At 37.2% G+C, this 12691-nt stretch overlaps 1 protein-coding gene across 2 annotated transcripts in view; it reads left to right on the top strand.

Moving 5' to 3' along the window:
• Window positions 1-12691, top strand: part of PSMD1 (proteasome 26S subunit, non-ATPase 1) — a 112625-nt gene that overhangs the window by 68402 nt on the left and 31532 nt on the right. For both annotated transcript variants that reach the window (XM_064286559.1, XM_064286558.1), the window contains exons 17-18: window positions 5141-5255; window positions 8482-8598. In XM_064286559.1, the coding sequence (XP_064142629.1) occupies window positions 5141-5255; window positions 8482-8598 (232 nt within the window). The remainder of the gene's footprint in view (window positions 1-5140; window positions 5256-8481; window positions 8599-12691) is intronic.

Raw genomic sequence — 12691 nt, 5'->3', positions numbered from 1 at the left:
GTTCCTGCTCTGTGGAAGGTTTTTATACAGAGTAACATTGGTAAAATGACTGGGAGCTGCAGGCCAAGAAATCTTACTGAAATAACAAATCAGAACTTATTTTGTTTTATTGTGTTTTCATTTTTCTAAAGCAGAAAATTAGAACTTCTTTATTAAAAGCTAGAATTATACACTTGGAATTAAAGTAATATTTTTACTTGTTGCTGCCTGTAATATCATACCTCATGATGAACCACAAGCATAACACTTAAGAGTAAGGTTGTTTTTCATTCTCCTTACATGACACTAATATAAACTATACAGTTATCCCTCAGTATCCTTGGGGGATTGGTTCCAGAATCCCCGCTGGCACCAAAATCCTCAGATGCTCTAGTCCTCTATATAAAGTATTTGCATGTAGCCTACACATCCTCCCGTATACCCTAAATCATCTCTAGATTACTTATTTCTGCATTTGGTTGGAAAGCAGAAATTAGTAACCTAGATTGGAGGAAGACTCGTTAACAACCTGCGTTACGCAGATGACACAATCTTGCTTGCTCAAAGTGAAGAGGACTTGAAGCATTTACTGCTGAAGACCAAAGACCACAGCCTTCAGTACGGATTACACCTCAACATAAAACAAAAATCCTCACAAATAGACCAATAAGCAACATCATGATAAACGGAGAAAAGATTGAAGTTGTCGAGGATTTTGTTTTACTTGGGTCCACAAACAACAGCCATGGAAGCAGCAGTCAAGAAATCAAAAGACACGTTACATTGGGCAAATCTGCTGCAAAGGACCTCTTTAAAGTGTTCAAAAGCAAAGATGTCACCTTGAAGACTAATGTGCGCCTGACCCAAGCCATGGTATTTTGAATCGCATCATATGCGTTTGAAAGCTGGACAATAAATAAGGAAGACCAAAGAAGAATTCACTCCTTTGAATTGTGGTTTTGGCGAAGAGCATTGACTATACCGTGAACTACCAAAAGAACAAATAAATCTCTCTTGGAAGAAGTACAGCCAGAATGCTTCTTAGAAACAAGGATGGTTAAGACTATGTTTCACATACTTAGGACATGTTGTCAGGAGGGATCAGTCCCTGGAGAAGGGCATCATGCTCGGTCAGCAGGAGAGAAAAAGACCCTCAAGGAGATGGATGGATTGACACAGTGTTTCATTCTGTTGTGCATAGGTTTGCTATGAATTGGAACCAACTCAAGGGCACCTAACAATAACAACAACACAGACTACTTATAATACTTAATACAATGTAAATGTTGTGTAAATAGTTGTTATACTACCATATTGTTTAGGGAATAATGGCAAAACATGAGGCAAATGATGCTCAAACAACAAGTGCTGGAGAGAGACTGAGAATCTATGAAATGGTGGGAGGGCACAGCAGAGCATGCCTACACATCAATCGATTCATTTGCGTGGATTCAGTTTAGTGCTTGGTGTGCCGCAAATTCAAATTTTGCTTTTGGAAATAACTTTTTTAATTTTTTTTAAATGTTTTTCAACCACGATTGGTGGAAGCTGCAGAAACAGAGGGCTGATTATATTTTAAAACCTTGAGGGATACTGCCCCTCATTTTTCACTTAGAGATTAGAGTCCCAAAGTTACATGTATCTGCACATTCTTTATGGGAAAAAGGATCCTGGTTTGTTTGTTTTTTTAATAGATTTAGAACCCCTATGCAAATTGCATTGGGCAAATCTGCTATAGAAGACCTCTTTCAAGTTAAAAAGCAAAGATACCACCTTGAGGAATAAGGTGCACCTGACCCAAGCCGTGGAATTTTCAGTTACCTTTTATATGTATGTGAAAGCTGGACAATGAATAAGGAAAACCAAAGAATTGATGCCTTTGGATTATGATGTTGGCAAAGAATACTGAATATGCCATTTACTGCCAGAATAACAAACAAATCTGTCTTGGAAGAAACACAGCCAGAATGCTCCTTAGAAGGAGGATGGTGAGACTTCATCTCACATATGTGGGGCATGTTATCAGGAGGGACCAGTCCCTGGAGAAACACACCATGCTTGGTAAAGTAGAGGGGCAGCAAAAAAAGAGGAAGACCCTCATGAGATGGACTGACACAGTGGCTGCACCAATGCACTCAAACCAAACACAGCAATGATTGTGAGGATGGCACAGGACTGGGCAGTGTTCCATTCTGTTGTACACAGGGTCGCTGTGAGTTGGAACCAACTTGACGACACCTAACGATAACACCATGCAAATGCACTCAGCTGCTCACTGAAAGGTTAGAAGTTCAGGTCCATCCAGAGGTGCTTCGGAAGAAAGGCTTGGTGAGATCTACTTCTAGGAAATCCGCCCTTGAAGCCCTGTGGAGCTAAGTTCTGATCTGACACACGTGGGGTCTCCATGAGTCGGACTCCATTAGACAGCAGCTGGTTTTTATGTCAGATGAGATCGTCACATAACTAAGTCCTGAGGGAGCGTGGACCAGCGCCCGGTTATTCCAAATGTTTGTTACAGTCGAAACCCATTACTGATACATAGTAAGCACTCAGTAAATATGACTACACCCATGTTCATTGCAGCATTGTTCACAGTAGCCAGAAGGTAGAAACAGCCCAAGTGCCCATCGACAGATGAATGAATAAACAAAACATAGTATATGCACACTGAAAACCAAAACCAAACCCATTGCCATTGAGGTGATTCCAACTTATAGCGACCTTACACAGTGGAGTATTATTCAGCGATGAAGAGAAATTAAGTTCTGATATATTCCACCACATGGATGAATCTTGAAAACATTACGCTAAGTGAAATGAACCAGACACACTTATATGAAATGTCTAGAATAGGCAAATACATCAAGACAAAAAAAAAGATTAATGATTACCATGGGCTGAGAGTAGGGAGGAATGGGGAGTTTAAAATAAATTATTATTTTTATTTATAAAGTATTAGTGTGTATGAGTGTGTTTGTGATGACTAGACTCAGTTTCCAGGTCTAAGAAAGATGCCAAGATGGGTCTACGGATAATATACATTTGTCTAGCACTTTTGTCCAGCTTTCAAAGCTATTTCATTTATGTGTTATCTCATTTGTTCTTCACAACAGCTACCCTGTTAGAGCAGATAGACCCCTAAGGCATACCTGGCTGTCATTTGAGCCAGGCCCTTGAATGGATGGGTTTTTAACAGTTCTGGAATTAGGAAGAACACTAAACAGGGTATAGTGCAAGCAAAGGTAGAGAACAGAAAAGGGTAGAACATGGGGAGAATACTGAGTGGTGTGCTGACTGAGGTGGAGGATAAATGAGGAGTAGTGTAGGGAAGGTAGAAAGGGAAGTTGGGCACCATCGTTAGAAAGCTTCGAATATCTACCCTACTCCTAAGTAGTTATTGTGCCAATATTCCTGGTTTTTTATTTCTATTAGTATCTCCCATCGTGCCTGTACAACAAAACCAGCACAGTTCATCTACTAACTTTTCCTCAAGCTCGCCTCTTACCTACAGTGTTCATTCATTTGCTCATGACATTCATCTCTGCTCTGCCTGATTCTATCAGATCTTACTTATCCTTCAAGTCACAGTACAGATAAGACCTGTGAGGCCTTCCCTAGGCCTCTGTGTGTCTCCCTACACTGAACTTCAGAAATACCCACAGGTACTGAATTGTTAACTTTCTGTTTTTGATTATCTAGCGGAATTATAAACTCAAAGGGGGAGTGGAGGCATGGAAGGGCTTTATATTTTACCCAGTGCTTAACTGTTAGGCCTTGAACCTTGTAGAAAAATACTTGTTGGCTAAATCTAAATATGAATTTAGTTGAATTCTCTTTGACTTTTACTAAGTAATAAAAGTTGTCTGCGGTACCCTGCATTGTGCTGTTATTCATGGGAGATAATATATATATATAAGACACAGTTTCAGTCCTTGGCCCTTAAGACATTTGCAGTCTTGTTAAGTGGCTTTATTTACAGTGACTTAGGCGGCAAAATACTTGAGTGCGTCTGTCAGAGGAGTTGGGTGTCAAATTATAGAGAGAGCTCTTAGTTCTTAGCTTAACAGATCCCAGGAGTGAAAATAGAAACTAAACAACAGTGCTGTCAACTGCAGGTTTTGGAATAATTCCCAGTCAGCCTCTTTGGTGTGATATCACTTTAAAATTCACTTTTATTTCATAGGAATATTACTCAATAAAGAAACTTTGCCTGTAATAATGGGCATTGATTTAAAATCCTTGATATTTGGCTCATATTTTAAAGCCATAGAATTATAAAGCCAGAACAGACCTTATTATACTTCTACTCCCACTTTTTTCATTTTTCCGATGAGGAAAGGGCTCCAGAGTGATTGGTTAATTGAGCCTTGTCTAAATTGCCCCAGCTATTTAGAGACAAAATAGGAATTAGAACATGGGTATTGACTTCCTTGCTTCTCTTATATAACTTAAAAAAAAAAAAAATTTTTTTTTTATTTATTTCAATATATTACTATATTTTCAGTTATTTGCTCATTTGTTTTTTATATCATTTCTGCAAAAAATAGTCAAGAAAAGTTATCCATATTTGCAGAGAAGGAAACTTAAGTGACTTGCCTAATGTCACATAAGCAGGACTAGCACCCAGGTCTTCTGTCTCCTAATCGTTGCTGTTTTCACGACCCGTGCTGTTTCTCCGTATTGCTATTAGGATTGCTTCCAAATTATTCATTCTAGGAAGCATATTTGCCAGTTTAATATTCAACTAGAGCAATACTGGGGAATTTGAATCTCTTATGCATCTTTGGAAACATCCTGGAGTCTCTAGAATTGACTGCTTCCAAATCAAAATCAAAAAGTAAGCAGGGAATAGAGACTGGACGGGGAGCAGTGTGCTGCCTCCCTCCACGGCTGTTCCCACTCTCAACAGTGTCTGCAGCAGAGCTGTGGTTGAGCAGTCACTGATGTGTGTGTCTTTCTTTGCATGTATTCTCTGATTATTGAAGGTAGGTTTTTTTTTTTTTTATCAATAATTAGAATTCTGTGGAAGACTTTTAATTCTTTGGCTTCCGTGTTACTCTGTTGTTTCTCGTAACTTAAAAAAATAAAAACATGGTTGAAATTCTTCCTTCTTGATTTAAAATGTGTCACCTCTAACACTGCCTTCAATTTCTCTTATCAGAACCCCTGAACAGTGCCCGAGTGTTGTTTCGTTGTTGTCAGAGAGTTACAACCCTCATGTGCGTTACGGAGCTGCAATGGCCCTGGGGATCTGCTGTGCTGGTACAGGAAACAAGGTAAAGCCCAGTGCCAGTGGGGTCAAGTTCTTTCCTGGCGCCAGACTGTTTTCCCTTGCATAAAAGTTTATGTAACAGCTGTAAAAATACAAGTGTAGTAATTTGTAAGACTTAACTTGCCTCACAGAGCTTCCCAGTACTCCCTCACTTTACTGTGCTGGATGGCCTTAAGCCATTTAAGAACAAACAACCACATTACATGAATAGCTTCTAACTTGAAATAGTGCTAAAGTTATTTTCTTCAAAGAGCTGTTCTGGCTATTCATGGTTATTTTAGCTATTTAATGTGCAGGATTAATGTATGGAAATTGAGGTTCTCTATTAACTTGCCTGGTCTGAGGCCACCAAAATCAACTCAGTTGATAATGCTTTTGTTTTATTTTAAGTGAATCACTTACCTGCTATGTGCCTCTTGTTTTTGTTTTGTTTTGTTTTGTTTTCTCTAACATACTAAGTAAGCTGGTATTTGTTAAGTCCTCAAAAGTGGAGGAGGGAGAGAGAATTTGGGTAGGCAAGGTGATGATTTGAAAACACAGTTCATCCATGGAGCTTTCATAAAGAAATGCACTGTTACTTAAAGAGTAAGTTTTCTTGATCCAGGTTAATGATGCAATCATCAGACCTTGCCTGTCTAGCATACACTTTGGTCACTTCCCCAGAAGATGAATCTTTCTTTAAACAAAGTATGTGTCTATGTCTGTGTGAGAGAGAATTCTCTAGTTTCCTAGAAACCATGGTGTAGCAGTTGAGAGCTACGGCTGCTAACCAAAAGGTTGTGACAGTTCGAATCCACCAGGAGCTCCTTAGGAACCCTATGGGGCAGTTCTACTCTATTCTATAGGGTCACTATGAGGCGGAATCGACTTGACAACAGTGTTTTGTTTTGTTTTTTTCAGTGGGTTTTTCTCTAGTTAAAGGGTGTCAGTATTGGATACAAATAGCTTTTTTTAGTCACATAAATCATGGAAGCTGGGAATAAAAATGGACATTTTTATTCTTAGTTCATTCAAGCTGTTTAAAAAAGAAGAGCTTTAGAATGTGTGGTGAGAATTATGCAAAAATTTATAGCAAAACATTCCCCCTCCTGCCTTCCATCACATTCTGCTGTCTTACCCGACTTTATTTTTCTTCATAGCTCTTACGACCACCTGACATACCTTACACCTATTTACTTATTGCCTCTCTCTCCTCTACTGAAATGTAAGGCCTCTGAAAAAAGAAATTTCACTGCTAGAACCTAAAACCAGATCTGGCGTTTATTCTAAAATATGTTTTTGAGATTATATCACATACCTCAAAGGTCTTTTAATTTATAAATTGGAAATTTGGTTAAGTTTTTGTCATGGCTACTTCATAAAAAATGAAGTAGGCTCTCAGTAAATATTTGTCAGATGTATGTTTGTGGGCAAGATCATTTAAGGATACAGCGATGAACAAGTTGGATGACATGGTCTCTGCCCCCACAGAGCTTTGTTATAAAATATTTTAACTTTTTGGGGGGGGGGATTTCCTACATGAGAATGTATCTTCAATTTTATCAGAGATGTCATTGAGTATACAGTTGTTGTTAGTTGCCTTCAAATCTTTTCCAACTCATTAAGATGCATTTAATTGAAACTTCTCAATTTTTTTTTCTAGGACACATCTGTTCTATGAACAAAGAAAGAATAAATATAGTTAGATGTTTTATTAAGTATTTTTCCCTCTCAAGTCCTTAGTAGGCATTTATGTCAAGCTTCATAAGTTAAATGTAAATTAGATTTTTTTTCATCCCAGATTGTTCTAATATGATATCTAGGAGTAAATGTTCTTTGAGACACAGCACCTGACAAGTTAATTCAATGAAAAATTTTTATTACACATACCTATCTGGCTGACATTTGGTCCTTTAATTATTTTTGTTTCTTAAAAACCTGAAACATTTGTTTATTCTAAAATATTTCTTTGAGGGTACATGATAATACCTCAAAGGTCTTTTAATTTATAAACTGGAAATTCAGTTACATTTTTATCATGGCTACATTATAAATAATATTGACAATATGTGGATAATGTTTGAAAAACTTACTCTACTGCACAGTGTCATTACATTTTTCAGTGAAGTGGGTAGAAAAGATACACATATCTGGGATATGTCTATTTGTAAATAGCTCTGATTAAAAAAAGAAAGTCTGCATGTAAAGAAGTCTAAAGCCCTTTTCCAAAAATGGATTCAATTTATTCTTCCTTACCTTGGCTTTGGAACCAAGTATACTTGATAAATGACATACTCAATTAGGAAATAAGTTTGATAATGCTGTAAATCCATTTCTCTGTTCCTCCCAGATTTATGCCTGCCGAAGAACCTTATCAGGGACATTGTAAAGTGGCATTTCCCAAATGACCTGCAGAGTGTTAATAGGAGTTACATGGGACAAAAGAGTCCTTGGTCAAATACAGTGGACAAACTTTGAGTTGTTTATTATTAGGCTTCCAAGAGCCTTTGATATGAAAACATGCACTTGAATCTACAAGAGGAGTTTATATAGTATGTGGGAATCCCCACAAGGAATCCTTTTTTCATGGAACTGATGGGATAGTGCTGGTAAACATTTTGGAAAATTCCATTTTAGGTAGTCTTATGAAATGTAACTATGAAATCCAATCTAGTCCTTTTTGATTTCTTTTGCCATTCTATTAGCAAATAAAATCATCTATTTTACCCTAGTGTTTAAAGGAGGTTGGCTACATAATGAAAATAATATAGATTTTGGGGTCAGACTGGCCTGGATTTGCTACTTATATATGACTTTGGACAAGTTACTTAATCTTTTCAACTCAGTTTATTTATAAAATGAGGATGATAATGCCTATCTTTTAGAATTGTTGAGAGGATTATATGGAATAATTTATGTAAAATACCTAGTGCTATGCCTAGAAAATAATAGATGCTTATCAAATATTGATCCCATTTTCTCTTAATTTTTATTTCTTTATAACCTCTTTTACCCTAAGACAGGCGTGCACTCGTGAAATCCTATGGTAGAAGATTTCACCTACTACATCAATTATATTTAGAATGCATACTTCTGGTCTGAACTGTTGTGTTCAGATAGTCTGAAATTAACTTTTTACTACTTTGTCGGATGACAATGTCAGTCTTAACTTAGAATAGAGTAACTAATTTGAAAATCCAGCTGTATCAACTTCATCTGAAAGTTACTGTTTTTTTTTTCATTCCTTTCAGGAAGCAATTAATTTGCTAGAACCAATGACAAATGACCCCGTGAATTACGTGAGGCAAGGAGCTCTCATAGCTTCAGCTCTCATCATGATTCAGCAGACCGAAATTACTTGTCCAAAGGTGAGCACACAAAGAAAGCCTGTTGGGCTAAATCTAGGAGAGAGCTGGTTCGGCTCATCTTCTTTTGAAGACTTCAAATTGGTAAACGCTGTAGTCACAGGAAGTGAAGAGAACACTTGTGGGGTAGGGGAATGCAGAAACTTTAAATATGCAATACTCTTTAAATGTCTTTTTTATAGATTAAAAGTCATTTTATTAGTTTAAGTATGTATTTATTACTCAAAAAATGAGGACATATGGAGTGGTGAATTCATAAAGTCAACTTTGTTTTTTGCTGCGCATTGTTCTTTTAAAGTTTATTCATTGGGGTACCATCTTCCTCTGATTCAGAATGAACTCAGGCAGTTCATGACTTTTTTGATCCATCCCTTTTAGGTAATAAAAGTCCTACAATCACTTAGTACAGTACATACAATCTCAGTTCAGAAATGAGTATGTCCAGATTCTCTGTTGGAATGTTTCGCCTCCTGGGCTGTCCTCTTGGGCAGGATTTCAAATGGCTCCAGGATGGCTTTCTTTCCTACTTGATCTATATCTGCTCCACAAAAACACTCCTGCAGATTGTGCACTTCTTGTGGGTATGAGTATAATAGACTACCAGTGTAGCTTTGCCCATCTGTCTGTCCTGTCTCTCTCTCCCTCTTTCTCTCTCCCTCTTACTCATTCAGCTTGTGCTTCTTATTTTATGTGTCAGACATTGCAATCCTCAGTCCTATTAAGCTCTCCAAATGGTTCCTCCAAAGCCCCTTTCTGTAGGCTTAGAGTGAGTGGGGAAGACCCACAGCACAGCTTTCCCTAAAGAATTCTCTTCCTGATCTCCCACAATCCAACTCTCACATACCCACCCTGAGGGTGACCTCATAACAGATTTTCAGACGTCTATTTTAAAATTTCCTCACGGCAGCCTCTTAGACCTCATGTTAGTGTTTGATGTTTAATGTATCTTGGCGCGTCAGCCAGAACTTCTCATTTAACGTCCCGTTAAGAGAAACAAAATGCTTATTATGTGTTATTCGCGTGTACTAAAAATTACCATGTTTGGTATTAAATAGAGGTATATAGCTTATACAATAATTTCAGATCTTTTAATTCTTAAAGTTAGAGCATTTAACAGCCTTTTAAAAATTCTGCTCCTATATGAGAAGCATTCAAAAAATTGACAAGATAAAGCCATTGGCACACCGTTTTCTCCCTCATCAAGCGGATATAGAACACCCTTGTTTTCAGTAGTAGACTGGCAGGAGGGAGTGGAGAACAGAAAAGTTTCTGGAAGTTATTGATTACTCATTCTTATTTTAGGGAACTTTGTTTGGTAAATTTCAGTCTCTAAGCAATCGCTGTCATTTTTGTTTCATTTATCCAGTTCTTTGTTTTAAATCATTTTCAGGACTTTTAAAAATTGAATTATTACAAAGATAGAATTAGACTTCTCATCCTTTTTTTAATGTTACTTAACATATTATATCATCTAGAATATAAATATCTTCCAAGCACAGGCCACTTTTCTTTTTGTTTTTAACTATACCAGCTATAATATGAGTAACTTCTGTGTCTTTTGTCTCTGCTTTTGATTTTCTGCTGTGCTTTTGGAGGTTGTCCAGCTGAGCAATGTCATGATGTCATTAAAGAAGCAAGTTTAGCCACAGAACACACCTCCTGCACCGTAATATGCATATATTTATCTACTTTGACCTCACATGTTGCTTTCACGTTACTTGAATTGTCAGCAAGACAGATGTTTTACCATCTTCCCATCCTCTGCTGTGGAGTTTCATGATTTGACAACCATGAGCTTTGCTCCAGCAATGGGACTGGGGTGGGCTATGGAAGGCTGTGTAGTTTGAAGAAGCATTCAGCTCTTTAATGTGTAGTTTTGCTTTTTACTAGATAGAAATTCAATAATTTAAATGACCTTTTTTTTAATCATTCCAAAAAATATTATTGAACCAAGTCTTAGCTGGTGTGAATACCTAGGGCGCACTCTCAGGGTTGTGTCCGAATCTTGACTGTGGATTAAGACCATTCACATGCAGCTATAGCTGGTAGCCCTTGCCATTAATATAATCTGCATGGGTAGGGTATCTGTGTACTCCACTGACTATGCAGATAAAACTGTGTAAGACCGCGTGAAACTCAAAAGTTCTTTTAGGAAGCCCTGTTCCTTAGAGTAGAAATTTTACTCGGTTCATAAATTCTTAAAGCTTAAACCCCTATTTCATTGTTTTCTGTTACTAAGCAAGTGATAAAGAGCTTCTTGGACTATAGTTTATATCATCTCAGTTTTATCTGATAATTACCAAAAAGACAACATGGATGTTCTTTTGGAATGGTAGATGAGGTGTTGCTGAAAAGAAAAAGCTGTTAGTAAACTCTGAAGAGAAGTGAGTTCCTAAGGTTACAGAATCCTGGTCCTAAGGTTGCAAACTAATACATGAAGTAAAGTAGAAACACCTCGAAAGCAAACATCAGGGTGTTAATTTTTAATTTCATCAAGAATTATAACCCCTTGTCAAAGGAATCCAAAAGGAACATTTCTCAGATATTTTGTGAGATCCACAATGGAAATTTTTTAAGGAAGTGTTTTTATGTAATAATACATGCCACATCCTTTTGCAGAATTCTGTCTTAACACTCAGCTCGCACGTTGTGGTTGGTTAGTTTAAGTAACTCATGTACATCTGTGCTTTGCTTCTGCCAGTTAGAAAAAAAACCTCTCACAAACATAGACAAAAACACATCCCTGGGTGATTATGAGTTGTCTTTTCTGTTCTGTAGTTAATGACAATAATATCATTTTACAGGCCTTTGGAGCTATTTTCTCTCAACAGCCTAACTCTGCTCTTTTTGAAGGATTGATCTTTTGTTCTTGTTAAAGGAAATCCACCTTTAGCAGTCATTTGAACATGTACATGTTACATGTCACATACAAAATGAAATAAAAATATTATATGATATATTACAGAATCTGGCGTTCCTCCTTGCCTAATATCATCTGGCCTAAAGCCTCGTACAGGGAAGCTTCTCCCACCAGTGACAAGCATCCTTTCTGGAACTAGCATCACATTTGGCCAAGCTTGATTGGCTTCTGCATTTCTAAAATAGACCACAGTTTGGGTAGATTAAGCTTTTTTGAGCCATCATGATAACCTAGAAATACTTCTGTAGGGAAATGTGTTCCTAGTTCCAAACAATTGACTTTATAAGGAAACTTTACAGTATAACACATTTGTAAGCATAGTCAGTTTGTATTATCATACCATTGCTTTAAGATAGGGCCTTGGACTCTGACGGCGTTGGGAATAATAAAAAGCAAGGGCCGCAAGCAACTACCATAAACAAAATCATACTAATAAAATTAAAAGGGAACTAATAACATCCTTTGGTATCTTGATAATGGGGAAATCATGATAGCATCAGCAGGAATATCTTGAAAAAAGAGTAAAGATAATTTTCATTTTGGGCATGTTGAGTTTAAGATAACAGCAAGTCAGTTGGAGATAAACTGAGAGCATAGGGAAAAGTCAGAACTAAAGAGAGAGATTCGGGAACTAGCTACAAGGAAATGATACAAGTCCACAGCCCATTAGCTGCAATTGCAAAATCCAAAAAGCTCTGAAACTTAAAGTTGTTTGTTTTTAAGGACTCGTTAGACTTTAAAACCTGACCCAATATGAACTCACTTGTAGGCTTTATTCCATTTAGTGTAAATAGTCATACATTTTGTTACTTCAGAAATTGTTTGTTTGATTATGAGATGTTGCCCCACACTCCACTAAGAATGTTGTATAATATATGGTTTATGCATCATTAGCTTTCTAAATTCAGAATTCCAAAGTAAATCTGGCCTCAAGGATTTCGGGGAAGGATTTAGAGAGCTATAGTTGAATTCTTAAGAACAGATATGTCAGAGAAAGAGAAAAGAATAAATACTCCAAATTGATCCTTAATATGCAGCTGTGTTTTTGTAGTCAGGAAAACACAAAAAATGGAAAGGAAGAAACATACGCAGCTGATAAGTACTAACAGAAATGACTCCAAGGGAATTTATTCCCTGCTCCTCATTCTTTATTTTTCTCCCTGACATCTAAGAGGG

This window comes from Loxodonta africana, chromosome 6, assembly GCF_030014295.1.
Source record: "Loxodonta africana isolate mLoxAfr1 chromosome 6, mLoxAfr1.hap2, whole genome shotgun sequence".
Lineage (NCBI taxonomy): Eukaryota > Metazoa > Chordata > Mammalia > Proboscidea > Elephantidae > Loxodonta > Loxodonta africana.
Note: the sequence above shows the minus strand (reverse complement) of the source record. Positions and strands in the feature narration are given on the sequence as shown.